Below are 26704 nucleotides of genomic sequence, written 5' to 3'. Positions count from 1 at the left end.
ATATGGATGGATTGCAAAGAATCCAGCACAGAGTGGCACCATTTATCAGAAGCCTGGGAAGCAACACTTAAAGGCCAAAAGAAATAGGGTGATTTATTGTGGAGAAGAGAAGACTGATGGGACATTTGATAAGTCTTCAAATACCTGAAAGGTGATTATAGAAAGGATAGGGGCGGGTTTTTCTCGTGGCTGTAGGGGGCAGGACTAGGAGCAATGGCCTCATCTGCAGCAGGAGAAATTGAGGTTGAAGGGGAGGGGAACTTTCTGACTATGAGGGTAGTCAAGCACTGAAACAGGCTGCCTAGAGAAGTTGTGGGATCTCCACCCGTCACATTTCACCAGGTCAGAGGGACACGTGGCTGGGACGGCTTAGCGATCCTGCCTTCAGCGGCGGGTTGGACTAGATGACCTCATGCGGTCCCTTCCAGCCCTCCTTTCCAATGATCCTATCAGTAGCTCTCTGCTTTTCATATAATTGACCAGGAAGAAAGCTGGTTTCTCCTCCCTGCCCTTCCCCGTTTTCCCAAATGCAACTTTCCCCTTAAGTAGCAGCTTCAATTGCATCAGGCTCTAGCCTGGTAATCGGCTCCTACTCCTAACCCCAGCCCAACCCCAAATCAGCTGAGAGAGATTTCCATTCTCTTCCCACTCTCTGTTTTGGGCTATGATCCGGGAGAGCCAGGACTCTCTCAGTGCCTGTTCGTACAGCACCTGCCCGAGCTGGAGCTTCTGCAGGCTACCGGATGTCAGTGGCAGAGATGAGCCCTGCACCTTTGACTGGCATGATATTTGTTCTCCTACTAGCACCGATCTTGGATTTGCTGAGGCTGAAGCAGGTCATGGCACCAACCTGCAGTGATGGGGGATCCGTTCACTAAGTCTGATGAGTAATTATCCCTTCCTTGATCATAGCCCAAAGGTTCATCCTGCCTGTAACAAACATCACTGACTTTTGGCAGGAAACTGCTCTCCTAAAACATAGCTGGTTCACTAGCCAGAAGTGGGACAGAGGCACCACCAGAGGGCAGTGCCCATCTCTGGTGCCACTTTCAGACCATGAGAGACGCTGAGAAGACGTGGACCTGGCCAAAGTGCACATTAAAGGCCCAGAAAGCTCAGCCTGCTCTTGCAAATCCTAAAACCACCAAGGTATCAACAACCCTCGCCCCCCACTGAGCGCCGGAGGCTGGATCAAAGCCGCCCTTGCATCCTCCTAGCCTTGCCTTTGAGATCTCTGATCAAAGTGTACTACACTTCTAAAGCACATCTGGATTCATCTTCTCCCCTCCCAGCCCCTGTTAACAGCCCGGGGGCTTTTTCTACCCAAACCCCGAAGGTGCCTCTGGCCTTAGAGGTGGGGGTCAGACAGAGCCGGAAACCTGAGCAAGCTTCACTTTAACTGAAAGGGATTCACACTGGAGTCCTCAGGCTCCATCTTGGGTCCTGACCAGCGCGGCCCACTTCCAGATCCAGTGCAGACTCGCCCCAAAAATGGGAACACTCACCCAAGCACCTGTTTGGGGGATACTAAAGCCATTGTGCAAGGGCTGAAATATCAAGGGAGCTGTTCATGAGTCTCAGTGTATGATACCCATGCAGGGCCCCAGGCCCAGGTCAAGCCTGGACCCGAATCCAGCCCCAATTTAAATGCTACTACTTCATCTCATCTCTAGCCCATGTACAGGAGCCCATGTGGGGGGGGTCCAGTTAAGATGAAATGAGGAGCCTTCTGGGCCTGTGCATGCATTGTCTCGCCAGGCCGAGACCCTCCCATGCTCTCTGCTGGGGTCAGGATGGTGATGCTGCCAGGGTACAGGGTGCGGGCCACATCCTGCAGGGAGCAGCACTCCCAGCAGACATTAGCCAAGCCTGGGGTAACAGCAGTGCTACCAGGTGAATGATTTACCACTTGGTGCCTGCTTGTCTGCAGGGGAGGATAATGCACAGGAACTAGGAGCATGGTGGCAGGAGACAGAGGGGAGGCTGCCACAGACTTGTGGTCCACCAACCCCCGCCCCCAGTATATCCCATAAGGCAGGGCACCCCCCCCCGCAGGTACCCCACCCATGGGAAGATCACCCCACCACCACCACAAAGCTACTCCACACCAAGTTCCTGTCCAGACACCCCTAGTGCATGAAGTGAGGCAAGCCCACTGCCTGAGCCGAGTGGGCTATCCTCCACATGCAGACAGACCCCAGTTTCCAGGGAGCCCTGCCTGAGAGTCGGTGCCTGTAATCCCCACACAAGCGCCCCATGCTCTGGCCTTCCTGCGCAGACAACCTCTGCCCTGTGGACAGAGGTGTGGGATGGGCCAGGACAGCCTGGCCTCCCTGCTCACGCTGGAGAACTGAGGGTTAGATAGATAGATAGATAGGTAGACAGGTAGATCAATAGACAGATAGATAGATTTTGTATCCAAGGCCAAATTAGCCAAAATTAATTCCAAATCCAAGAGTCCAGGACCATAAGTGACCCTACTACGGGCAAACATCCTCCACTCGCACCTGGGGCTTCAGGTGTTTCCAAACCCTTTGGTGGGCATCCTACTTGCATCCTACTGGAGGCTTGGGGTTTGGATGCCCCTGAGTTTTGCTTGCCCTTAGCCATAAGGTGCAGGGGCAAGCAAGGGAGGAGACTCCCATTTCCATAAACTGGGCTTAAACTTGGTGGGCGATGTGCTAATTTAAGACCTCGTCCTTTTCCTGATGGCACCTTCACACCCTCTAAAACCTCTTACTCCAGCCTCTGATGCTGCCTTGGAGCCAGCTGGAGAGGCCGAGGCAGAGCCCAGCAGAGGGTGAAGGCAGCCAGGCTGAGATTCAGCCCTGCCCAACGCTCCCAGCCTCGCCAGAGGTCCTGCCCAAAGCCTCCGACGGGGCTCTCTCAGCAGCCTCCGGAGGGGAACCAGCTGCCATGACCCAGAGCCTCTCCCCACTGCAGCTGACTGCCCATGCCACTCAAGAGGGATTTCCTCCATCTTTGGTGACCACCATGGCTCCCCCCCAACTCTGGTAGCTGCAGCTCTTCCCTTGTAGTGGAGGTCTCTGGTGTTCTCAAAATCCGGACTTTCCCAACATGGGGCCCGCGGTCTGCCGCACCCCCATGCTTCCCACAGCCAGCCTGTTTCTTCTGCCAGCTCCCTTGCTTCAACAGCTCCCTCCCTCCACCCCCACACCCTGCTGCTCCATCCTGGGGATCTAGCACACACCTGCTGCTCCATCCTGGGGCTGGCTCCTGAAGGGTGTTTGCATTTAAGCCCCTCATCCTCCAGGTGTGACCTGTGTGGGACAGTTAACCCTCCAAGTATCAGCATCCTCCAGGTTAGGAGCTGCCAGACTTTGAAACTAAGGAAGCCCACTGGCCTGCTGAGCAATCATCCAGGGCCAATTCGCCCCAGGGGTAAAGATCACATCACATCTGAATCCAATGCGGACAGGTTGAGCTTGGCCTCCTTCCAGGGGAACACACCGGGCAACATATAATACCACATAGCAATAGCACCGTGCACCGGCATCACACAGCCCCTCACACCAGAGCAGCACAGAGAAACGTGGGTCTCAGGTTGCTCTTCAGGGGGGCAGGACTGGGGTAATCCCACTCTCCCACCATCTCGCAGCCAGCAAGCACCTGCAGGGCACAGCCGGCCTTCACCGAACCCCTTGGTCACAAGGCCTCGCTGGCCCACCCCAGCTCTAGTTCTGCCTGTTGTGCTACCCCAAATCCACCAGAACCAAAGGAGTAGGAGAGCAGTGGAAGCAGATGGCCCAATGGCTCAGGACCAATGTGGGAAGAAGAGGGAAGGAGTTCATAAAAGGGGAAAGAAAGGGATATCCATACAGAGGAGGCCCAAAAACCTGCTTTATTTTGACACAGAAGGAGATTCTATTAACAAACCCACTGAGCACCTGCCACCTCCCACCCTGTCACTGAGACAAGGTCTCCAGAGAGGGGGGGTCCCCCTACACACGCAGGTGTTGGGATCTGGGCCGGGACAGAGTTCACACCACAGGGCACCAGCCCATGTCCCATGCTTGTCACAGCCCAGCTCAGGACTCCCCGAGTTTAAGACGGGTGGGATGCACGTGAGGGCACTCATATGCAGGTGGCAGCTGGGTGAGCTGGCACAGCCTGGCACTGGGGCAGATGTACCCTACCTAGGTCCTGGTGCACAGCAGGCAGAGGCTCCTGCACTCACAGAGCCTGGGATCCCTACAAAGCTTGCCAATAGGTGGGGAAGGAAAGCGAGGGCAGGTGCCACAGTCTTGGGTCGCTCCTCCGTCCGCAGTCCAGCCACATCCCATCCAGCAGCTGAGCCCTGGGTGTTGGCGAAGGGGCCTGCTGGAGACACCCGGGGGCTGGCTCTGCAGAGCCGGGAACCTTCCTCGGAGGGACGAGGCGATGCTCCGCTCCCAGGGCACTGCCCGGTGTTGCTGGTCGGAGTCTCGGCTCTGGCAAGAGGCGCCCCTTTGCTCCGTCTCCTCCCTTGGGCCTGGCAGACTCGGCCTTCTCCAGCCGACGGCGCTGCCCCTTGCGGAACTTGGCTCGGCGGTTCTTGAACCAGACCTACCAGGGAGGAGCCAAAGGGGGTAGATTAATGGTCCACCAAGCTGTGGTCTTTCCCTGCTGTGGTGCCCCAGCCCCACTCCAGTGAGGGCACCAGAGACCTGGCATTACTCTCGCGTGGTGCAGCTGGCCCTGTGCTCCACACTGGGTAGATACAGGGAGACCCAGGGCAGCCGTCAGGTTGGGGGAGGCCAAGTGGCTGCTGGGAAAAGGGCTGTCTGCACCATCTCCTACCCCAGCAGCATGCACTGCCCTGCCCCTTTTCTACCCCCGAAGCCTCTGATCCAACCATCCCCCTTCATGGAAAAGGTGGCAGGATCCTGGTGGGGCCTGAGCAGAGCATTCTCCTGCCCCATCCCGGCTGTGAAAGGGTTCATTCCTGGACAAGACAGACCCTCCCCCTTAATCCCTTTCCCATGAAAACCACTGAAAGGACCACCCCACTGCTGTCCTGATTTGGACCAGGCCCTGCCTGGAGCCTGCCAGGGCGTGGGTGCTAGGAGCAAGTGGCACTGGGGTTACCTGGACCCTGGCCTCGGGCAGGTTGACGAACACGGCCAGCTGCTCCCGGGTCACCACGTCGGGGTAGTGGGTTTTCTCGAAGGCTCTCTCCAGCGCCTCCAGCTGGGGGACCGTGAAGGCAGTACGGCTGCGGCGATGCTTCTGGGGCAGCCCGTAGCGAGCTTCCAGCAGCAGCTCTGGGAGAGTGGGGAGAAAGGGGGAGCAAACAGTCAGATCAGAACAAATGGCGCCTTTCCTCATGGGGGATTTCCCTGCCTGTCATCCCAAATGGATTCAACACACTTGGCTGCATGCAGCCAGCTCTGGGGAGGAGCACTGCAGCTCTTTAACCAGGGGGCTGCAGAACAGCTGACGGAGCCTGCCTAATTCAGGAGAGGACCAGGTCGTTGCCCAGGGAATTACCATTAGCTGAGCTAACCATCCCACTCTTCTTAAAGTAATGAAGTGTCAGGGGACAAGCTGGGGGAGCAGAGGGTCAGTGGAGCAGGCACCGTGCTGGGGCCCCGGGTGAGAGGGCTGTCGCTGCCACTGCTTACTGCTGCAGCTGTCTGAGCTTTCCTTGCATATCCCCAACATCAGACCATGCCACAGCACGGGCGAGTAATGGCATCACCTGCTGAGACCAGCCTCATCGTTGTGCCGTGCTGCCCACTCTGCTGGCATGACCAAAGCCCCCCCAGCACCTTGCAGTCCTCCCCAAGCCCCCTTCGGGCAGGAAGTGTTCTTTCCCACCTCACCCCAGTAAGAAAGTGAGGCACCAGAGGGGCTAAGTGACTCAACCAGGGCCACCTGGGAAGCCAGTAGCAGAGCAGTGAACGGAGCACCCGTCTCTCACAGGGTGCTCTGGCCCCAACCACTGGGCTCACTTTTCCAGTACCATAAACTGGGCTTGCTGGAAACCAGTGCTTCAACGTATGTCCTGCTGCCCCCAGCCCCTTGCCCATCCTACCTGCCAAGCGATCCACCAAGCTCACCGCCTGCAGGGCCGTGGGCTGTGGGGCCAGGGCTGGGGTCAGCGGAAAGGGCTCGGCTGTCGGCGAATGGAGGCTGCAGACCACGGAGAGGGGGTTCGCGGTGCCGAGGGGACAGCTGCTCCTGCTGAGGCAGTACATGGTGGGTACAAAGTGGCCCATCAGGGGCATCTCACATCAGGGCCCTGGAAACAACACACAGCTTTGAGGACGCAGCAACAGCCCTGCTCCGCGGCCCAGCCCCTGCGTAAGCCTGGCTGCGCTCCTCTGCTCCACGGGGGATGCCGGAGACAGGGATTCAGCCAGGAAGAGGTTTGGCCCTGATCATTTATGCTTTATATTGCGGTGGCATCCAGAGACCTCAGACAAACAGCAGGGCCCATCAGTAGCAGATCCAGAAAGGGGCAAGGACTGTGCAGCCCTCCCCATACTTCAGCCACGTTACGCCTCTGCAGCATGCGCTGAGCTCCCTGTCCGGTCAGCGCGGGGCCTGCTGGAGTTTCGCAGGCTCCGAAGAGCAAGGGGTGAATGCTGCTGCTGGTCGCCCTTCCCCTCCCTCCCCCTGCCCTATGAATTCGGCGGCAAGGGGAAGGAGGGGACAAGCCCGTGGCAGCCGCATTTACCCTGGGGTCCAGCAAAAGCAGGGGCTGTGCTCAAGTGAAGCACAGCTACTGCAGCACCCACCACCTCTGGATCCACCCTTTGGCCCCGCGTTGCACAGATGCCCAGGACTACATCCTTAACGAGATTCCAACTGGCAAAGCATGGGAGGGGAAACCGAGGCAGAAACTTGCTCACTTGCAGCCTCTGAATTACAACCTCCTAATGTCTCCCTCACTTCCGTGCTCGATAGGTACTGATACACCCTTTTTCCCAATACGTGTCTAGACCCTTTTTGAACCGGGCTACACTGTCTACCTCCACCGCATCTGCCAAGTCCCATCCTTTAATGCCATTCCCTGCGAGAAAAGAACTTCCTTTTTCATCGGTTTGAAATGTATTCTTTACTCTCTGCTGGTTGCTCCCTCCACTCACCTGTATAGACATATCCCTTGCAGAGACACGCACCCCTCCGTGCCTACATGAGCCTGTAGCCGAGCATGACAGGTGGGCGCAAAACCTCTCTTTGGTGGCAAGACACAGCTCCTCCATGGCCCTGACGTGTGCCACTCCCCCCAACCCGAACCACAGCCCCTAGACATGCCACCTCCACCCGGTTGATCATTCAAAGAAACAAAATTGAAAAACTAAAAACTTGCCGAGAGCTCTGTTAAGAATTGGCTAGCAGTTTGGTGTTACTGCAGTGAAGGTGTTTTCCCGTCCGGGAAGTTCACAGCTCTGTGTCACTGAGCCGAAACTCTTCAATGTTCCCAACTGAAATAATTTCACAATCCCCTATTTTGCTGGAGATGCTGGATTCCCCTTTCCTTCTGCTCAGACTGCTGGGACCCCCCAGAAAAGGGGCTCTACTCCACTCCCAGCATAGTCCTTTCCTGATTTGCAGCTTCCCTCTGCTTGGAGCTGCCCAGGCTGTCAGCGCTGGGATGCCAGACATACTAAGTGGGATCCCCAGCGGGTCGTGAATTGGCCATGGGACAAACCTGCTGTAACGGGACCAATGCAAGAGAAAGTGCGGGGAAGCCTCTGATGTGGAAACCTGCCAGAGCCCTCAAGCCTCTTGGATCTTGCTTCCTGATCTTTTTGGCCCTGGGTCTTGTGTGCTTGTTATCACCAGTGCAGCGGGAATGCGAAACAGCTCCGCAAGCAGCTGCAATGGCACCACAGGGCCGGTGTGCAGGAGCAGCCAGTCCCTTGCCCAGTGAGTCAGGCCCAAGGGGCATGTGGAAAGCTAGGACTGGGGTAGAGGGGTCCCAGCAGAGCTGTGGGTGCAGGGGGCAGCTCAGGGCTGGGACAGGGGTCAAAGGGCAGAGCTGCGGGGCAGAAGCTTGTTCCACACCTCCCTGGCATCTAGCTTTTTCAGCCAGACCCCAAACCGCTCATTTTCCTCCACTAGACTCTTCTCTGGGGCTGTTCCTGCTTCTCTACACCTCCCTCCTGCCCTCAGGGAGAGCACAAGCCTCAGGGGGCTCCATTGCTGCCCTCACCCCCTGCGTGCCCCCCCCAGCCACACGTGCACCCCAAGAGCTCTCTCACCTCTGGGGACCCCAACTTTCCCAGGAAAGCGCCTGGCTCCTCTCCTCGCCCTCCCCACAGCCGAGCGTCCTAGGCTCAGGAACAGCAGCCAAAACTTCTCCCCAAACTTCTACCCCCCTGCTTTTTAAGGGCAGGCAGCCGGGCCCCCCTCCACCCAGGCAGGCGGCAGCCAATGGGACAGGGAAGGCTTAGGCCGGATTAGGGAGCCTGTTTTCTTCCTCTCCAAAGGGAATTGCAATGGTTCCTAAGCTGGGCTCAGCGCAGGGGGGTCCCATTATTCCCCATTCAGGCTGGGGATTAGACTCGGGCAGGGGTGAAAGAATGCCGAGGGTTGGGGCTGCTTCCCCCTGCCCTCCCGCCCCTTCCTCGGGTCGGGCTGTCGTCAGCCTGCCGGGAGCCCACGCTACATTGGTGGCCAGGACCTTCAAATCCCATCCTAGCAGCTCTGCTTCCAGCAAGTCACACCCCCCGCCCGTACCTCAGTTTCCCCAGCCACGCAACAGAGTTGTGAGCGCTGACACCAGGGCTGGCGGGGAGGGGACTCACTAGTGCCTGCAGACATGGACTGTATTTGCAGAGGCCCAAGGCCATCCCCTTTGGTGTACCATGGAGGCACAAGATGCAACAGCTTCAGCAGTCAAGGGGGAAAGGGGTCGTGGGAGCTCCTGTCCAGGCCTGTCCCGTTCCCCTCTCTAGCGTCTTTGGACTGAGTGCTGCGTTCCTGCTTCTGGACTTGGAGATCCAGCCACGACTGGGCCCCATCATGCTGGGAGCTGCATGGAGGCAGAGAGAAATGTCCCAGGCCTCTAGGACTCTCAGCCTGCAGACAAAGCGAGGGTGACAGGAGTTTACCCCCAGAGCCCTGCAATAAAGCAATGCATTAGCTGGGTTTCAGTTAGGGAAATCAAGGCTCCAGGAACAGCAACTTGGCCAAGGTCACCATGCGAGTTGGCAAAACAGCCCAGACTGCAAGGCCAGCCTCCCACAAACATGTGAACCCCAGGACCCTGCTCCCCTGACATCAACTCAGCCAAGGCCCAATGCAATCCCCTCATATTTAACTCATGAACTTCATCAGGAAATGAAAGGAAAACCTTTTATGTGATATTATGCCCTCACACACACACAGGTGTACACACCCACACAACGTATATGCACATCCATGTACCTGAGCAACCCTGCAGCCATAACCATAATGTTCACAACTGCACACATTGCCATGCCTGGCCAGCAAACATAGCCCCAGACATGCAAGAGACCACTTAGGAGCCAGCAACTGCCTGGCCCTGGGCTGGCCTCACATACGTGTCAGTGTCTGGACTAGGGGGATTTTCTTATTTTGCAATAAGAATGGTGCTGGGAAACCTCAGTGTTGTCATGGACCTGCTGGCACTGGCCCAGAGCTGGCACCTCCTGTTTCCTCCTGCACACACAGACTTTTGCACATATACATTCACTTGCACAACTCCTCTTCATACACCCCCACCCATCTCTGCACTGCTGCACAAGTCTTCTTGCACGCACACACACTACTGCACAAACCCCCCACACAGCCACACCACCATGAGCCCCCGTGCATGCCCACACCACTGAACAAGCCCCCTCATACCTTCATGCCACCAAACAAGCCCTCTTGCATGCCTACACCCCTGCTCAAGCCCCCTTGTGCACCTATACAACTGCACAAGCCCCCTTGCACGCATACCCTCGCACACCACACAGGGTGGACCAGTCCTGAGCTGCTTTCTCCCTCAGGGCTCCAGGCTGGGCATAGCCGGGCACTTGGTCGGGACGCCCTTCTGCAGCTGTCAGAGCCCATTAGCGTCCAAGCCAAATCACCACCTAGCGGCTCCCCAGGCTGACAATGCCAGGCCCTTGGGGGTGGGGGGGATTAGCAGCCAAGGGGCTTTTGTCTGACCTCCCCCTGGGAGGATTAGCACAGATTTGCAGTTTAGAAGGGGAAGGGGGGGCTGCTCCTGCCCTGCTACCCTCAGAGAAGGGACGGCGCCAGCCCACAAAGGGCTTTGCTGTGGGAGAATGAAGTCCAGGGAGCAGTGGAGCAGGCCCCACCCTCCCCCCAGCTTCTCAACCCACAGCGGGTGCAAGGGCACCCCTTCAGCCTGTCCACCCCTGCCACTGCCCAGGGGGTGCCCGACTGTGCCAAAGCCCCCGGCCATCGCAGCCTTACAACGGCTGGCACCGGCTACAAGCTGGGGTGGGACTGAGCAACCGGGCTGCAGTCAGCCAGGCACTATCATCTGACAGAGTGAATGATCAACAGCGGGGATGTGCCTGCCTGATGTGCACCCCAGGAGCAGATATAGCCAGAGCCCCCTTTTGGGGTGAGCCCTAACACTGACTTGTAGGGTGAGGAGAGGCTGCGGCCAGGAAGCTGCAACTTCTCATCCCAGCTCTGATGTATGAGGATTGTGGTTGTCACTAACTCCTAAATTTTCAAAGGTGCCCACTGACTGGGGGGCACCACATTAAACCAACACCTCCCCCTGAGGTCTGGGCATCCAAGATTTTAGGCTGCTTCTGGAAAGGGGGAGATTCAGCTGTCCTGCACCTCAATCTCCTCCTCTGCAGAACGTGGCAGATAACCACACAGCTGCGCTTCATAAAATCATGGAAAAGTTCGTCTGGAAGGGACTTCTGGAGCTCATCTAATCCAACCCCCCGCCCATCCCTATTCAGACTACCCCATACAAATGCTGATCTGACCTTTGACTAAAATTATGCAAGCAACCATCACACAACTGAACCTGCCACTGGTAAAGCCAGGGGACAATGGCCCCATGGGCACACAGATGGGGAGGGGCTTGCAAATTCACTTTGAGGACATAGGCAGCAAAGCATCTGCAAGGAGGAATGCAGAGGCTCCATATGCCCACCTTCATGTAGTGCCATCTCCTACTGGACTGTGCCCTAGTGCATTGAGAGTTAAGCAGATACAGGATGTGCCACCCTGTTACGTAATACAGCCACGGGCAAGGCACCCATTGAAAAAGGTGGAGTAACTTCATATTTACTTGTGGGTAGTAGCTTGTGCCTGGACAGCTTCAAGCCCAGTAAAAAGGCTTGCTCAGTGCCAATGTTCCCTTGCCACCTTGCAGACAGGTATTGCAATAGCACCTACTGGCAGCCAGCCTGGGGGAGCTGGGCATGCATCTGCCCCTTATTACAGGGAGAAGGCTTGGGTAGAAAACAGCTGGGCCTCCTGCCTGGGCCTCTAGTTCTCATGAGGCTACAGACTGTGGATCCCAGCAAAATGGCTGCACAAAAAACAAACCCAACCATACTTGCATACGACGTGTGTCCAGGCCCTCCCACTTCTCACCGGTGCCGCAAGAGGCAGAGGTTCTCTGCCATCCCCCTTGCACTTGTGCTATGCCCGGGGGCCAAGCAATGCAGCAGAGCTCCCTCCATGCCTGGCATCGCCCACCAGGGAGCCATAGACAGCGACCAGAAATAGCCTTGACCCCAACCATGCCCATGACGATCATGGAGGGCCTTTGCTCTCGCCTACCAGGGACCCTTCCCCCAGGAACAGGCGAGCCACTCATAGGCCCCAATGGGGCAGCTCCCTGTAGCCCTTCCCAGGGAAGCAAGAAGCATTATCCAGCTTCATCAAGGGGAAACAGAGGCCGGTCAGGTGAGCAGCTCACAGCTATGCACTGATTGTGTCAGGGCCTGGGCAGGAGCCACCTCCACCAAGCCAGAGAAGCCGACTCCACGCTTTAGGAGGGAATTGCTGAAGAGCAAGGGCCAGAGCAGGGAGCTGGGCTAGGGGTCGGGGTGGGGGAAGGGGCAGCAAGGCTGCGAGGATGGAGAGCAGATGGGTTCGAGGCTGCCATGCAGCCCTCACCCACCATCGATCCATGGGAGAATGGGGCTTGACACGCCGGCATCACTCAGTAAGGAGCTTACCCCCGCAGCCACCCCCAATTCCTGATCAATAAATGCCCCCCTCCCCATCCCCACGCCAGCCCTTTCACGGCCCAGCACTAATGGGGCCCCCCTGAGCTGCTCCCATTGCTTAAGGGTCCGGACAAAATGCGTTAAAGGCTTTTTAAAGACAGGATCGATCATCCCCGCTGACCTCTGACCCCTCGTGCCCGTCAGCTCTATGGAAGAGGTCGGCTGCACAGACGCCCTGTGAATGCTGCGCGGCAGGGGCGCCCGGCTACATGCTGGGCCAGCATTCGGCAGGAGAGCCAGGCTGGGCCAGCCGGGATGAGAGCGCAGGCCCCTCCGACCTCCCCTCCCACCTCCTGTCCCCGCAGCCACCTCCCCCCCATACGCCCCAGCCCGGCTCCTGCTGCACTCGAAGGGGAGGCAGCCTCCTCCGCTCAGTTCAGACAGGCTCTCGGTCCTGTGGCTTCCCATTCCCCGAGCACCGGGGGCCAGCGGAGCGGGGCGACGTTTGCTCTGCAGGAGAAGACAGAGGAGCAACTCCAGGTCAGCGCTCGCGCACGCTCGCTCTGCCTCCAACTCTCCAGCGGACCTGCACCAAGTCACTTCCTTTCCCTGTGTCCCGGTCTCTGCTGGAATGGACCCAACTTCTCCCATTCCCGGCCTCTTGGTTTAAAGGCCATGAAACCACAGTCCCCACCACGTGCCCAATTACGGGCTGGCACAGAGACCTCAATCTCCTGCTCCCTACTGTACTAACACGGCAGCTGCTTGAGTCTCGAGTCAGCAAATGCCACGTAGCCTCCCTCCTCTGACGGGCAGCGCTAACTGGGCCCCTGGCGCCCAGAAGCTCTCTCTGGCCCTGGCCAACCCACTGCGTGAGTAAGCCTATGTGGCATGTTTCTCAGTCCCTCCAGTCCATCAGGGCCTGCTTGGGCTGTGAGCCACAAGGGCACTAATATTTCTACCCCACTAAAGCACACATGGGATGATGCTCTCATTGCCCATCAATGGCTTAATCCCTGATGGAGTCTTGCTACCCTCGTGGCTTGCTCATCACTATTGGACCAACAGGCCTGGTTTTTATAAACAAGCACTTTTTACATCAATGCTGTTTGCTCAAGTGACTCGGCTCCGGTCACCGCCGGGCCAGATCCCGGGGCCTCTGCGCAGCAAACCACAAGCCACAACGGCTTCAGCAAAACCCCCAGCCGGGTTCGCTCAAAGGGATGAGCAGACTCATCAGCCGCCTCCGCGACCCAACCAAGACGGGCACAAAAGGGCTGCTGGATGAACGCAGGCATGGCTGTGCCAACCAGGTCGGAGGCAAACAGGGCCCATAAATACAGCCAGACTCCAAGCCCTTCTACTCTAGCTCCTGCCCCTGGCAATGCCCAGCCCTGGGTGCTGCAGAGGAGGGCACTGAACAACTCTTGTGATGGGCAACCATGAATCCAGGTGCTGGGCGAGCTTTACATAGGTAAGGCCCACACAGCCATGTTCCCTGGGTGGCTCGGGCTCCGGCAGCTGTCAAGCCCATCGCCTGGGTCCCTGCACCACTGCTCTCAAGGAACGGGCACGGGGCCTGCAAAACAGGGGAAGGAAGGAGGCGATGAAACAGGATTCTCTCCTTGGGACACATCGGAAAGGCTTGCCAGAGCTCCAGGTGCCAAACATCAGAGGGACGTGGCCTGGTGCAGGGTTTGTCCGTCATCAAAGGCAATTCCCTGGGTCTTCAAATTAATTTTTGAGCTAATCAGGCACTGAGAAACCCCTTTGGGGATCAGGACAAGCCGCCCCTTGTCTCTTCGTTCCAGCCAACTGGGCAGCATCCAGCCTGCGCATTTTCAAAGCCAGACCCACTCCCGTGAGAGCAGTGCTGCCGAGGCCAGCGCTGCAGGGAGGAAGGAAAGGCCAAACGGGAGAACGGACCAGCCTGTTCTCAGGGGATGGCGCTGCTGGAGCCCGTGACAGGCAGGCATCACTGTGCTGCCCAGCAAAGGCCCATGGCTGAGACAACCAAAGCAACAGCATGACACCACAGAAGTCGGCAGGAATTGGGCCCCACCTCCCGTTTGTGCCTTCATAACTCTCCCCTTAGCCTGACTAATAAAACACCAATTCCCTTTTAAGCTGCACTTCTCTGCAGGCCTTTCTTTTACTTGATTTGTGAACCCGTTGTGACAGGGCCATGGGAGAACGCCCACCCCAGAGCTGGCTGCCTCCAAAAAAGGGACATGGCTACCTTCGATCACGCTCCACCCCCCCGCGTCCCACACACTCCTCAACACAGAAACAAGTCTTGACAGGCCTGTCAATGACCCAGCGGGTTGTTGCCTCCGTGACAACCACAAGGACACGGGGATCCCAGTGGCACAAATTCGCCAGTAAAGAGCTTACACTGGGAAATTAACTGAAGGCGAGCGTTAAGTCAGGCTCAGCCCCCCTGATCGATACTCAGCACAATGAAGGGCTTTGGGACCGGGCCAGGACACCCCGCGGAGCACCAGCACGACAGAACAAAGACAGATTGTTAATGCAGGAGCTTCCCAATCAGCCGGATCAATCGGCTCCATCACCTTTGACCCCAGAGAGAGCCCTGATGCCATAATCAACCGGCAGGGGCGCTTGGGGCCAGCGGCATTACACTGCCTGGGTTTGGTTCAGTCTCCCGGGCCCACCCCAGCTATGGGTGGGCTAGAGGCAAATGACTCCCTCACCAAGCCCCTTGGCTGCATTTTTGCTCTGTTGGGCCCCAAGTGCTCAAGAGGGACTTTAAAGCGAGGAACGGTGGGCAAATGATTCAAGTGCTAGGCTGGGATTACAGGAGTTTTGCCTCAAAGCCCCTTTTCATTTGTAACCTCACCTTGGTCAACTTAGGTTGGCACCCTTTATCATGCATGTCCTGCCTCCCGCACAGGGAAGATCTCTTCTTCTCTTCTTGGTGGGAATCTCCGCGGCTGCTACGGTACAAGAAAAAGGATGGTTTGCAAAAAAGGGTGACCAAGGAGAAGCAGATTCACGGCTTGCGGCCAGACTATTAAACAGGGTGTTTCTAACCCTGGCTCTGCTGGGCAATCTCGGCCAAGCCGCTTTGCCTCTGTGCCTCGGTCTTTTCATCTGCAAAGTGGGCATAACAATACTGACTTCTCTTTCTCAAGAGCTTTCAGATCTACTGATGGAAACTGCGATAAAGGAGCTGGGTATTCTTTTTGCTGCTTTACGGGAAACAGAAGCATGCGCATGTTTACTCTTGCATGCTTCTTGACCTTAGGAATAGCAAGCTTCATTGCACACAGCAATGTACATAAAGGCGACATTCTCAGCCTCCAAAACTACCAATAACAGAAACGGTTGCTGATGCTTAAAGAGCACCCTGCTCCCAAGTGCTACCCACACATTTGAGTGAGAGAAAACAACCAAACAAGATGACATAGGGGCTTAAAACGGCTTGAATACAAACCCCTCTAGTTCCTTGGGTTTAGATTTATTGCTACTTGGGGACAGGCCAGTCCTTGATTCAGCATCTTCAAGGAAAAAGAGAGACCCACATTTCCAACCCATAGGAAGATCAGCAGCTGTTAAAGTTCACCATAAAATAGTGCCATTGCTCTAGTTGTGGAAGCCTGGCTTGGAAGTTCAATTTATGCTGACAACCGGTTCATCAGGGACCTCCAGCATCTGAAGGAGTGGTGCTCAACCTGCAGTCCACAGGCCGGATCCAGCCCCTGAAGTGACTGGATCCATCTTTTCCCCATCCCTTTCCCAGGCAGATCCCCTGCACAGCCTGGAGATAAAATTTGCTTCCTCTCTCCCTCCTCTCCCTGACAATGGCAGTCACCTTTCTCCACTCTCTCCTACCCCCAGGCCCCTATTGGAAGGAAGTGGTGGCCTGCAGTGCAGCAAGGTTGCAAGTACCAGTTCACTGCTTTGAAAACTAGAGCTCCCCGATGTAAAGTACCAAATTCCTGTGACTTGCATTAAAAGAGCAATTTCTATCGGTCACAGCCTGCTCTCCCACGGGCAGGCGAGCCACACAAAGGCACCCTACTGCATTGCACAACTGGAGCCCAAAAGGTCCCAGCCTTGAGTTGTTAGGTCACCTCTAATGCTGACTGACCCCTGCTCACCTGACCAATGGTGTTTCCACTTCAATGGCATGGGTTCTCACCAGGGGAACTTCCTTTCAGATAGTTGGGATGCTGGAGAGGCAGCAGACAGGGGTGATCTGTGTATGGAGCCTCGCCCCCAGATTTCACAGCAGAATTTCATGCAAGATCAAATCATCTCTTATCTTGGAAATCCATGAAGAGGGTTAGAACAGCTGAGCCACCAAGACAGATGGGGACAGCTGAGATCACAGGTGAGCACAACTTTTATGGCATCCTAAATAACCACTGACATTGCCAAGCCATAACTAAGGCACTAAATAAAATGCATTGCCAGTGAGGTCATTAATGCCCTATTATTTTTAATTTGAACTCTTTACCTTCGCCTTCCCCCAGTGCCGAGTCAGCTCCTTCCACTGGCACCTTAATGTCCCCCCATTTGAGAGATTGATTGGCACTCTCAGAGCAACGGGTCCAGCGCCTGGGATTGTTCCCAGCCTGGACAGAACAAAGTCTGGCAGCTTGTACAGGGGATCTAGAGGTTAGGATCTCCCAGGCTGTAGCTCAGGAGGTTTGGTCCAGTGGTTTAAAGCAGACAGCTGGGAGTCAGGACTCCTGTGTTCTGTTCTCTGGATTGGAAAAGTGTGGCTAATTGCTTAGAGCAGCGATTTTGAACCAGGGAACAGTAGCACCTTCAAGGTGCTTTGAAATCCTTTCAAAGGTGCTGCAGGGTGCCACGCAATGTTAACACCATTGGGTGTGCAAACATGAGTCTCAAGATAAACCCAGAGTTTTCACATAGAAATCCAGTGTTAAAACCATGCTGACCTGCTGTGGTCTTTCTGAGTTTGCAACAGGAAAGAATCACTCATCATTTTTCTGTAGACAAAAGGTAAGGAAAAATTAAGAGCTGGCATTTTCTGTGAGGTGCCTTGAGTCTAAAAAATGTTGAGAACCACTGGCTTAGAGCAAAAGTAGTGAGGCAAGACCCCCGAGTTCAGCTCCCAATCTGGGAAAAGAAAATAGGGCTGGGAGGCAGAGCTCTGGATAGTGAGAGGGCAGGAGAGCAGTGGTTGCAAGGGGAAATTCCTGCAGGTTCTAGTGCAAGGTGGAATTTCATGGCACTGGTTGCTACCAGAAGATATGGGTTTCTGGGGAAACCTTGTCATATTGCGGATGAACTGAGCCATGTGTTCGCCTTGGCTTGAGCGTCACGGCAGCACTTGCCCATGCTCTCCATCTAGGGCTCTGCAGTGGACCTGACTGGATATCACTTGCATAGCGCTTTACCACGATGAAGAATGAGATGTCATAATGTCATGACACACCATACATATGATGTCAGCTCCAGAAAGGAAAAAAAAAAAAGCTGAGAGAGGAGAGACACGCTATGCTGCTTATCACCTTCTGGGCAGGTCACCAACAGCGTTTCAACAGCCAGGGAAGAGCCCAGTTGCAGGAGCAGAGTCTCCCTCCCAGCACCACAACAGACACCGATCAAACAGGAGCTGTCCACATGCATGTCTAGTCAACACCTTTTTATTAAAAATGATTACAAAAAGGAACAGGTTACAATACTTACAGACAACCCCAAAATCTAGTCACTTTATACCTTTGCTTTTACAGCGTTACAGCGTCCAATGCATTCCAGAGTGCACTGCTGACTGGGGGAACTGCTGTGCCAACCAGTTTAGCTGCACAGGCATCCACAGTCCACAGCGCTGCCTTCTGGGAAGGGGTGGGTGCGAACACATGGGATGGGGTGGGGATGGTGCAAGTTACAATGCATTTGTCCTACAAAAGGCTTGGGATGAAGCAGTTTGCCGATGGTGGGCAGCTGGCGGCTGCTACAGGGAAGGAATTTACAGTGGGCTTCAACAAGATGTATGAAGCCAGGTGGAATGTGCATCTCCCTTTCACTAGTACCTAGATGAGAGGTATGTGACACACTCCTGCCAACAGAGCCAAACGACTGTATTTTAGACATTCAAGGACTTGATTTACCCCATGACAGGCCACACAAAAACATGGGGAAAGTGGAAGCTATTCATCCATTTCCACTGGCAGAAACCTAGTTGAAACCATCCTTCCTAAGGGGAAGGGGCAGAGTAACCAGTCCTGTAGCCCTCTAGAGGGACACAGGGACACCTGGGAAGCTGGACCTGTGCCCTCTCATGGGCTGTGTGAGCCTTATCCTACTCACCCAGCTTGGGGGGCCTGGATGAGAAATCATGCAACATGCGTGTCCTAAACACCTTTCTGCACTGGAAAAAACAGGGGTGTCATCCTCCCTGGGGAAGCAGGAGGTGAAAAAACCAGAGATGTGGTTTTTCATTAACAACCTGAAGGGAAAGTGAAATGATAAAGAAAATCCTGAAGGCAAGAGCCTGCTTTGAAACCAAACACTGCTTCCAAGCCTCACTTCTGAGCTTAGTGCAGCTTGTTTCAGTTCCAGTTCCAGGGGGGCTGTAGGCTTGCCTCCCCTTTCTCTGGCTCTAGAGCAACATGCTCCTGTCTACAGCTCGGTTGCCAGCTTCTCCCTGAAATAAGACCAAGCCTTGTAACATCCTGTGCTAAACTTCGACAAGGGAATGCTCAACAGCAATAAATACAGGCTAAACTGGAAGCTTGAATTACTGTTTGCTGTGGGGAGGGGAGAAGGAGTGAAGAACTATGTTCTTCATTAGGAAGTGCCAAATTGTCTCCCCCACCAACCAAGCAGCTGAGAGCACAAGATCAGCATTGTTAAAAGCAAGTTACTGCCCAGTGTCTCAGGCGTGGTATCAGCAAGGAGTGGGGGGGGAAAAAGATCAGAGGTCATCTGCCGACCCATTCACATCCATGCCCAACAAAACCCAGTAAGAACTAAATTCAGCAACTCAAAGTACTTGGCAAAGAAAGTGTAGTTTGCTGGGGCACAGTATATTAGCAATGGGGGACACGAGTGCTGTTAACTGTGCTGTCAGGCAGGGAGTGAGGCTGGTGTCTAGCGCTCAAAAGAAATGAGGGCTATGCTTTCTAGGGGCAACAATGCAAAGAACCAGCTTCACTCTGACACTTTCCCAGTTGGAGGGAGCAGAGAGGAGGGATACAGTAGATGCAAGATGATTGGCAGTTTGGGGAAGCTGCAGGGTCACCAGGTCTGTCGGGGGGGTAGTAATCCACAAACAGGAATTTACTGAATTCAAAGTAGTGAGATACTTTCCAGCGGCAGAAGCATTGCATTTTTCCCCTTCCACGGTGGTACAGAGCTCATCCTTCACATCTACCATACAGTGGTTTAGGAAGGGGAGCAGTTCAGCAGGACATATTGCTGTAATGCACAGTACCACGCTGTCACCTGACCACGGACCTGCTCCACCTTCGCTGGGACCGTAGGTTAAGGCTCAAATTGGTCAGCACTGGAGGAAAAGCCCTGGGCACGTACACAGGGGTTCCTCACCCTACAGTACACCCACTGGAGTGGAGAGGCCTGGAACAAACCAAACACATGTAGGATAAGCAGCTTCCCATTCTGTTCAGTGTCATTTCATCAGTCAAGGGGATGCTATTAAGGCTATCTTCTGCCCTCCCAAAACCCAATGACATCTGGGTTCTTTTGCTGCTCCGACCTCAGTTAGGAGCAAAAAAGATTTGGCATTGAGACAAGGGCTTTCTCCCAGGCTTGGCCGATCCCCAATACAAACAAAAATAAAAAGGGGCACTGCCAACATGCTACACGAAAGTCAGGGCACCACAGCCTCTATTACCCGAACTGCCGCCTTAGCATCATCATTCATAACTGCATAATATTTATACCGAGACATCACAGAAACATGTTTATGCAAAGGGGGACAGATAGAGAAGAGCTACAACTGTGGGTATTTAAAAACCCAATTTGTGTAAACCAGTTTTAATAAAAACATTATTTTCACCTATTGCTTTAACCTTGCTAAAGTCAGCACAAACCACCACAGAAGAGATCTGTCTGCTGGGAGCCCCTGATGTCTGCATATTCAGTAACAAGCAATCCTAGCAGCACCCAGCTCTTCCTTTGAGCCCCCAAGCCTCACTCCTGATGCACAAGCATGACCAAGACTCTGGCAACCTGTTGCGGGGGGGGGGGACGACGACAGAGGGAGTCAATTGACACCATCATACCAAGGCACCCAGAGGATGTAAAAGAAGGGGTGTTTGCCAGATATCACAAGGGCATCAATGCCAGAATACAAACAGCCTCCTAACAGTGCACCCCACCTCAACAAGTGTCCCCTGCCTTGACAGCCATACACTATAATATGGCCTCAGACCTTTCCTTGCTATCCTATCCACCTCCTGCTGATCACAAAAATGGGTTGTGTAAGAGCCAGCAGCCATGGACTCCTTGCTGTCTGGGGAGTGTGGACACTTCTAGCTTTTACACCTTCCAATTTGCTGGTCATCCATCTGAGACCTGCATTTGTCAGGAGGAACTGTGGGGCTACCGCCATTCAAAGAAAGCCAACCCCCTTCCCTCCTCCAAGCCAAGCTGTTCTACTTCACTGCCTTTCAGAGACAGCGTCTCCTCCCACACTGGCATTCTCCTTTGCAGTGGGTCTTTGCTCTAGCCCCTCTCTGGCTGACTGGATTCTCCATTCACCACCTTCTCCGCAGATCACATAACATCGCCTGTTTCACAGCCTCCCTTGGTCTGTTTCCCCATCCTCCAGCTACTGAGGGTAGCTGTTTGCCTCAATACTTAGAGGCAAAAGCTGTGCAACTCTCCAAATAAGTTAGAAACAATAAAAAGTGATCTAAACATCACAGAAAGGTACTGTCAGCTGTATCCAATGGGCCTCTAAAAGCTTCTCCTACGGAATAAAGAGGCTACTACTCAAAGCTGCCTTGCTGTGCCCACAAGGCAACTACTGCCTCACAGAACATCCCTCCGGTGAAGCCGAGAGGATCAGAGAGCCACTACCTGGACATGTGAACCCTGCAAGCAGTGCCCCCATGCCCTTCCACTGTGCCAGCAGCAGTCTCTAAGTTTCATAGATGCCTACAAGTGCACAGGGGAATCTGGGATATGCATGCTGCTGGGTACAGGTGAACAGTGTTACTCTGAGCATTTATTGCACTGCTTCAAAGAGGTGAAGGAGGAACAAGAGAGAGAAAGAGCATGAGTCATCGCTTCACTTTAGCATCTTCTTTGATCTTCCAGATCATCAGCTCCATGCAAGCTCTGGCATCCTCGCTGGAGTCGTGCCCTTCCACTGGGAATGAAAAATAAATGCTTCAGGACACAGAAGGGACAGGCTCCCTAGCCTATGCCCCAACGCACTGACTCTGGAGTACGTGCAAGCAGTTCAGTTTATACTGGACAGTAGAAAGGGGAATAGTGAGTTTGCAGACTCAGAATTCCCTGCTGTTACCCCACAAGCATCATTACAAATCATCCCCACACAGGCTGTGGCATCAAGGATGTTGCAGAGAAACCAAGCTGTGGGGTGCCAGTTCTGCATTAAGTCAAGCAGACCCCTGCTGCCTGCTACGCCAGGCACCAGGTTTCACACACAGGCCTCAGGGGCTGTCTCCCAGGAAAGGCACAAACACAGCTCAGATGGTGCTGGTCCTGGGCATTTCTGCTCTCAGACCAGCAGGGACCCACCTTCAACAGAATGGAGTGTCATCCAATCTCCCTAGGTCAGCAGCGATGCCAGTTTGCTATACCTCTCAATAGTTATCACTAGCCTGAAGCCTTTGGAAATGTCTGTAAGCAGGGACTTCAACTAAGAGTTTGTACAGCAGTTACCAAAACAGAGGCCCAAATGCAGATACTACTGTCAAATATCAGGCAAAAGAAAGCATGGGTGGAGCAGAAGGGCAGAGGGATAGGCAGAAACAAAGAGACCTGGCACTTAGCCTTGATTTCCTGGCTAATTCCACCTATCACATCCTCCCCACCCTGCAGTCTCACCATTGTCCTGGATGATGCGCTTGAGGTAGTCTGCCATCAGCGTCCGGAGCGCTCGTTTGTAAGGCATGCCCAGTCGGTGGGGAAAGACAACCGATGTATCCACCACTGTGCAATGGATAAACTGGAGAGGGGGAAAAATATGCGGTTGTTTGCCCTCCTGTAAGTGCCATGACCAAGGATTAAAGCAGCACTTTGCTCAGCCTTCAGCTCCTTAAGTGACATCACCACAAAGCTCCCAACAAGCCAGTTTTACAGGTTACCCCTTCCCAGTACACACACACCTGCTCCCAGTTCTGTGCTTTGCAACACACCTGTTCAAAGAAAAATGCATAAATCGCCACAAAAATTAAAAGCTGCTTAAATCCAGTTTCCCTACAGACAACAAAACTCCACCATAAGAACAGACTGGCTAGTCCATTTAGAGCTGGGCCCACCATGCTAATGATCTGACATGAAATGCAAGAGTATTTAACCCATGACATGCCACAACTCCATGAAAACAGATTTTGTCTCTTTGATATACAGGTCCATTGGTTTCTAAGATGTCACTGGCTCTTTGAAAGAGAATCACTGGCACTTTAAACTAAAATGAATTACCATACCCATTCGCAGAGAGAACATGGGTGGAAAGAGGGTTGTTTTTTTTCCTACGCTAAGGCAATGATTTTAGCCTAGTCATTTTTAGTGATCACTAGGGTACAAACAGTAGATGGGCCTTGAGAAAAGGAAGATTAGAGGAAATATCAAAGATCCTTACAACAGTTCAACAATGACCTTCCTAAGTACCTTTCACTATTGTAGTACACTGCCTCATAAAAACTGCAATTTGGAGAACTGATGTCCCCATCCTTCCCTATAGGCCAACATCACTTACTGAACTATATTTCTCATGGTCTTATGAATTCCCCTCTCTGACTGAATGGCACGTTGCATCACAGCATTCCTGGACTTTTCCCAAATTTCTGATTTCTGCAACAGCTCCAGCCTGACCAAAGACAACGATCGTCTGTAGTTAATGTTGGATGAAACAGGGTAAATAGATCTTATGCTTCAGGTTGCAAACAAATCAACATGAAGGTAAGAGAGTTGCCTCCTAGTCGCATGCAATAATGCTCATTTGTTAGGCACAGAATGGTAGCAAGGGATTCACCCTCCAGTACTAGGCACTGCTGGAGACAGGATAATGAGTAGATAGTCAAGAGGTTCAGTCCAGCATGATCTGTCATGCTCTGACCCAAGTGCATTTAGAACAGTACGGGCTTACATTTGCTATGCACTTGACAGCCCTGAGATGGAGGTTAATTTGTGCAACTGGCCATAGGGGCAGTCCCATGACACAGGATGGACTCAGGCAGGACTTCTGACTTGTCAGCCTCCCATCTGTCCCCTACTTCTCCTAGGTATCAGCTAATGTTGCATGACAACTTGCAACTAACTTGTTAATAGTTTCCTAGCTGAGCTATGTAAATGCTATAGAACAGCTGCAGCTTAATCGAAACAACCTGCTGCGCTCTTTGAAGTGTAAAACTGCCAAGCATTATAGATAATCTCCTCTCCAGTGCAGACTCGCCTGGCATCAGCCCAAGAAGAACGATAATTACTGATGTAGATCAGGGAGACTGAAAAAACAGGATAATATAGCTTTAAATATAAGACTGAAACGCTACTGCTATTTGAAGCTTGCCATAGCCATTAGCACGATGTCGTCTTTACTGCCACAGCCTTCGGAGATTATGACTTTACACTGTCTGTGCTGACCATAATGCTTTGCTATATTGCTTTTGGGTTAGTTCTCTTGGCAGCTTCTGTGATGTTAAAAGAAAATAATGACTTTAAGGGGCCAGAACAGTCATATTGTGCTGACGAAACAGTAAATAATTTTTTTATTATGATTATTAATTCCTTGAGATCCTGGAACGGAGGCTGCTATAGGAGGGCAAAGCATTTTCAAGATATTAACATGCTAATGATTCCCAGCACCCCTCTGGTTACCTCTTTATCAAATAAAGTAACATAAATAAAGAAAGTGTGAAGAATGGAACTGAATTGCAGGTTGGACTGAAGTTCAACTGCTGCCCTGCCAGACTTCCTCTGTGTCCTTGGACAAGCCTCTCTCTGTCTCCCATTTATGCAATAGAGATAATAGGGGGTGTCCAAGGAGAAATACATTAAAGACACTGGGGCATCCAGACACTAGGATAATGAGGGCCAGAGAAGGCAAGGACCTTTTGTGATATCTTTTACTGAATTAACTGTACAGCTGGTAAAAGTTGTTGGGCCAGCCTTCTGGCATCAAGTTCCCCGTTCTTCAGGTCAGTTAAAGCACCTAGGATAAGCAGATTAAAATGGCTTACTTACAGTTGCACAGCAAATCAACAGAAACGTGGAGACAGAGCCCCAAAACCCTAACTTCTAGTCTTCTCCAGACACACACCCATTTTTGGTCAAAAAATTCACTCTTGGTTTAAAGGGACAGACCCAGATGACCTCCAGGGTGGTTACATTGCAGACCTCTATAGGTAAGGTGATGGTCCTCTTGCATGGTTCCCACAATCCCTGTTTTCTCTGCTGAGTACACTGAAGACACCATTCAGTGTCAAAGGCAATGGTAGGTATTTTTTTTTTTTTTTTTTTTTTTTTTTTTTTACAAGTGACACCTTCCAAATTACACTTCACACAGGGACTTAGTGGCAAATGACTTTTGGAGAATATCAACAATCATTTGGCTTTGTATTCTAACTCATTAGACTACACTCCAAAATTGCCTCAAGATAAATCAACCTCAAGACAAATCCATTTGGTGGGGAATTAAAAGATATCATTTATTACAAGTCAGGAGTCATGCGAGAAGCTGCTCCTATCCCTCTTATACCTGCTGAACCATTCATCAACCTCAAGCTATTCAGACAAGGATCCAGTGCAATCTTTTGCACTCAAAGAAAAAAATTCCAACCTATCTCCACATTTATTTAAAAAAAAAAAAAACAAGACAGATTAGGCATACAGTGGTAGGAAAGAAAAATCAGATGAAGCTGTAAATTCAGATTAAAGGAAAGGGTGGGACGGAATGGGTTTGTTACCTTTAGTGCAAATAAGTCACTTTCCAAGCTGTGCCCTATCAAAATAGTGTCTGCACTAAACATGTTCAGTAGAACAGCCTGGACATCCCGGAGAGTAATGCTTGTGTTCGCCAGGTCCTCTTCCGTCACGCCTGAAAACCTGCCATGCAAAAAAAGGGCATTTTCTTCAGTAGAGAGAAAAGCCTTCCGCACTTAACAGACACTCCATAGCACTTAGGGCAAGGAACGCTTTATATTATCAGAGGTCACACTGAAGACAAAGCTATTAGCAGGCAAACCCAATCGTTACTATTTAGAGCATCAAAAGGCGGCTTGCACACCATGTTATGTTTCCACCTATTAATGCTTCTGTGTGCTGGAACACTTTAGTAGGACTGCTTCTCCATTACAATATGAACCACTGAAAGCTACACTTGAGCAGCTAGTACAGTATTTAGCATAGCAAAAAAATTCCTAGACTCAAAGGGAACCCTTTATGCCCTCCACACAGGAAGGCTACCAAATTTGCAGTAGAAGGTTTTTTCAGGCTTCAAATTCTAATAGCCATCTATTAGCTAGAGATGTGGCAAATGCAGCTGCTGGTAAGGAAAGGCCAGGGTACCCCATTAGTACCCCATTATCACTTAGCCAGCAAACCAAGAAGCAGTGCTAACAGGCTAAGGGAGGGCAGCCATAAAGACAACCTGCCCTTTTTTATTTAAAAATCTCCCCAATAAGCAAAGTGAAATAACACCTTAATGGCTCTGGCCATACTCCAGCCACCCAGGAAAAAAGCTATTCTTACCTGGTGTTGTAGTCCACCACTTTGTTGTCAGGTTTGACAAAGGTGTCATAGACCACTTTCAGGTCAGAGTTGATCACAGTTATTCTCGTCAACTCCAGCCCTTGCTTGGTGTAACACTGTCAAAACCAAACACGACAACAGAGCAGGAAGAAAGGCTTACTTTGCTGGCATGAGCATGGAATGTGAAGTCCATCTCTCATTATTTACATGACCTCCTATATTCCTCAAGGCAGCAGATCTTCTGGATGCTGGCAGCAAAGCTGGCTATAAAACACTGGCGCCCATTAGCCAATTTAACTGCTGTTTTTCAAGGATGTTTATCACCTTAAATACTAATAGCAACTAAAATGTCTCCAGCCATTCAGTACAAGGTTAAAACATCCTGTGGCCAGGTATCAAAGCAGTCTAACAAATAATCCAATTCAAAGCTAAACATGGCAGTGAAAGAATTTCCGCTGAGTTTCTAGGATGCATTGTCCTATAGCGTGGCCTACAGATGAGGAATTTGACTATCTGCTCTCTAGAGCTCAGTGTAGAAGAGAGAAGGGGAAGTTAACCATTCAAAGCAGCAAGGTTGGTATTAAGAAAAGTTCCACAGAAGTCACCTACAGTGTATAACCCTCATGTTAAATAAACCTGCTGCATTGCCATCCTGAAGAGGTGTGCTT

The 26704-nt window shown here is 52.6% G+C and overlaps 2 protein-coding genes across 7 annotated transcripts in view; both read right to left on the bottom strand.

Annotated features, from left to right (window-relative positions):
* Positions 1-3853: 3853 nt before the first annotated feature.
* On the bottom strand, positions 3854-17623 carry LOC149853304 (diencephalon/mesencephalon homeobox protein 1-like). 2 transcript variants are annotated; one of them, XM_090026870.1, is made up of 4 exons: positions 14995-17623; positions 6038-6244; positions 5089-5264; positions 3854-4566 (listed from the first exon to the last, which is right to left on the bottom strand). In XM_090026870.1, the coding sequence occupies exons 2-4, from the start codon at positions 6228-6230 to the stop codon at positions 4213-4215; spliced, it is 723 nt and encodes a 240-aa protein (XP_089882996.1). In that variant the 5' UTR covers positions 6231-6244; positions 14995-17623; the 3' UTR covers positions 3854-4212. The 2 variants fall into 2 exon arrangements, with proteins under 2 accessions (XP_089882996.1, XP_089882997.1); XM_090026871.1 differs by lacking the exon at positions 14995-17623 and adding an exon at positions 12316-12441.
* Positions 17624-17760: 137 nt separating this feature from the next.
* Positions 17761-26704, bottom strand: part of REXO1 (RNA exonuclease 1 homolog) — a 55873-nt gene continuing 46929 nt past the window's right edge. For 2 of the 5 annotated variants that reach the window (XM_090026868.1, XM_090026869.1), the window contains exons 13-16: positions 26037-26152; positions 25253-25391; positions 22173-22293; positions 17761-21468 (exon numbers count right to left, since the gene is read on the bottom strand). In XM_090026868.1, the coding sequence (XP_089882994.1) occupies positions 21380-21468; positions 22173-22293; positions 25253-25391; positions 26037-26152 (465 nt within the window). In that variant the 3' untranslated portion in view covers positions 17761-21379. Of the gene's footprint in view, positions 21469-22172; positions 24499-25252; positions 25392-26036; positions 26153-26704 lie in introns of those variants that run through there. The other 3 variants (XR_016439101.1, XR_016439103.1, XR_016439102.1) reach the window with 3 other exon arrangements.

Source organism: Crocodylus siamensis, chromosome 14, assembly GCF_052110815.1.
Source record: "Crocodylus siamensis isolate JL-2025a chromosome 14, ASM5211081v1, whole genome shotgun sequence".
Taxonomy (NCBI): Eukaryota; Metazoa; Chordata; order Crocodylia; family Crocodylidae; genus Crocodylus; species Crocodylus siamensis.
The sequence above is the reverse complement of the archived record's forward strand: the minus strand, read 5'-3'. Positions and strand labels throughout refer to the sequence as shown.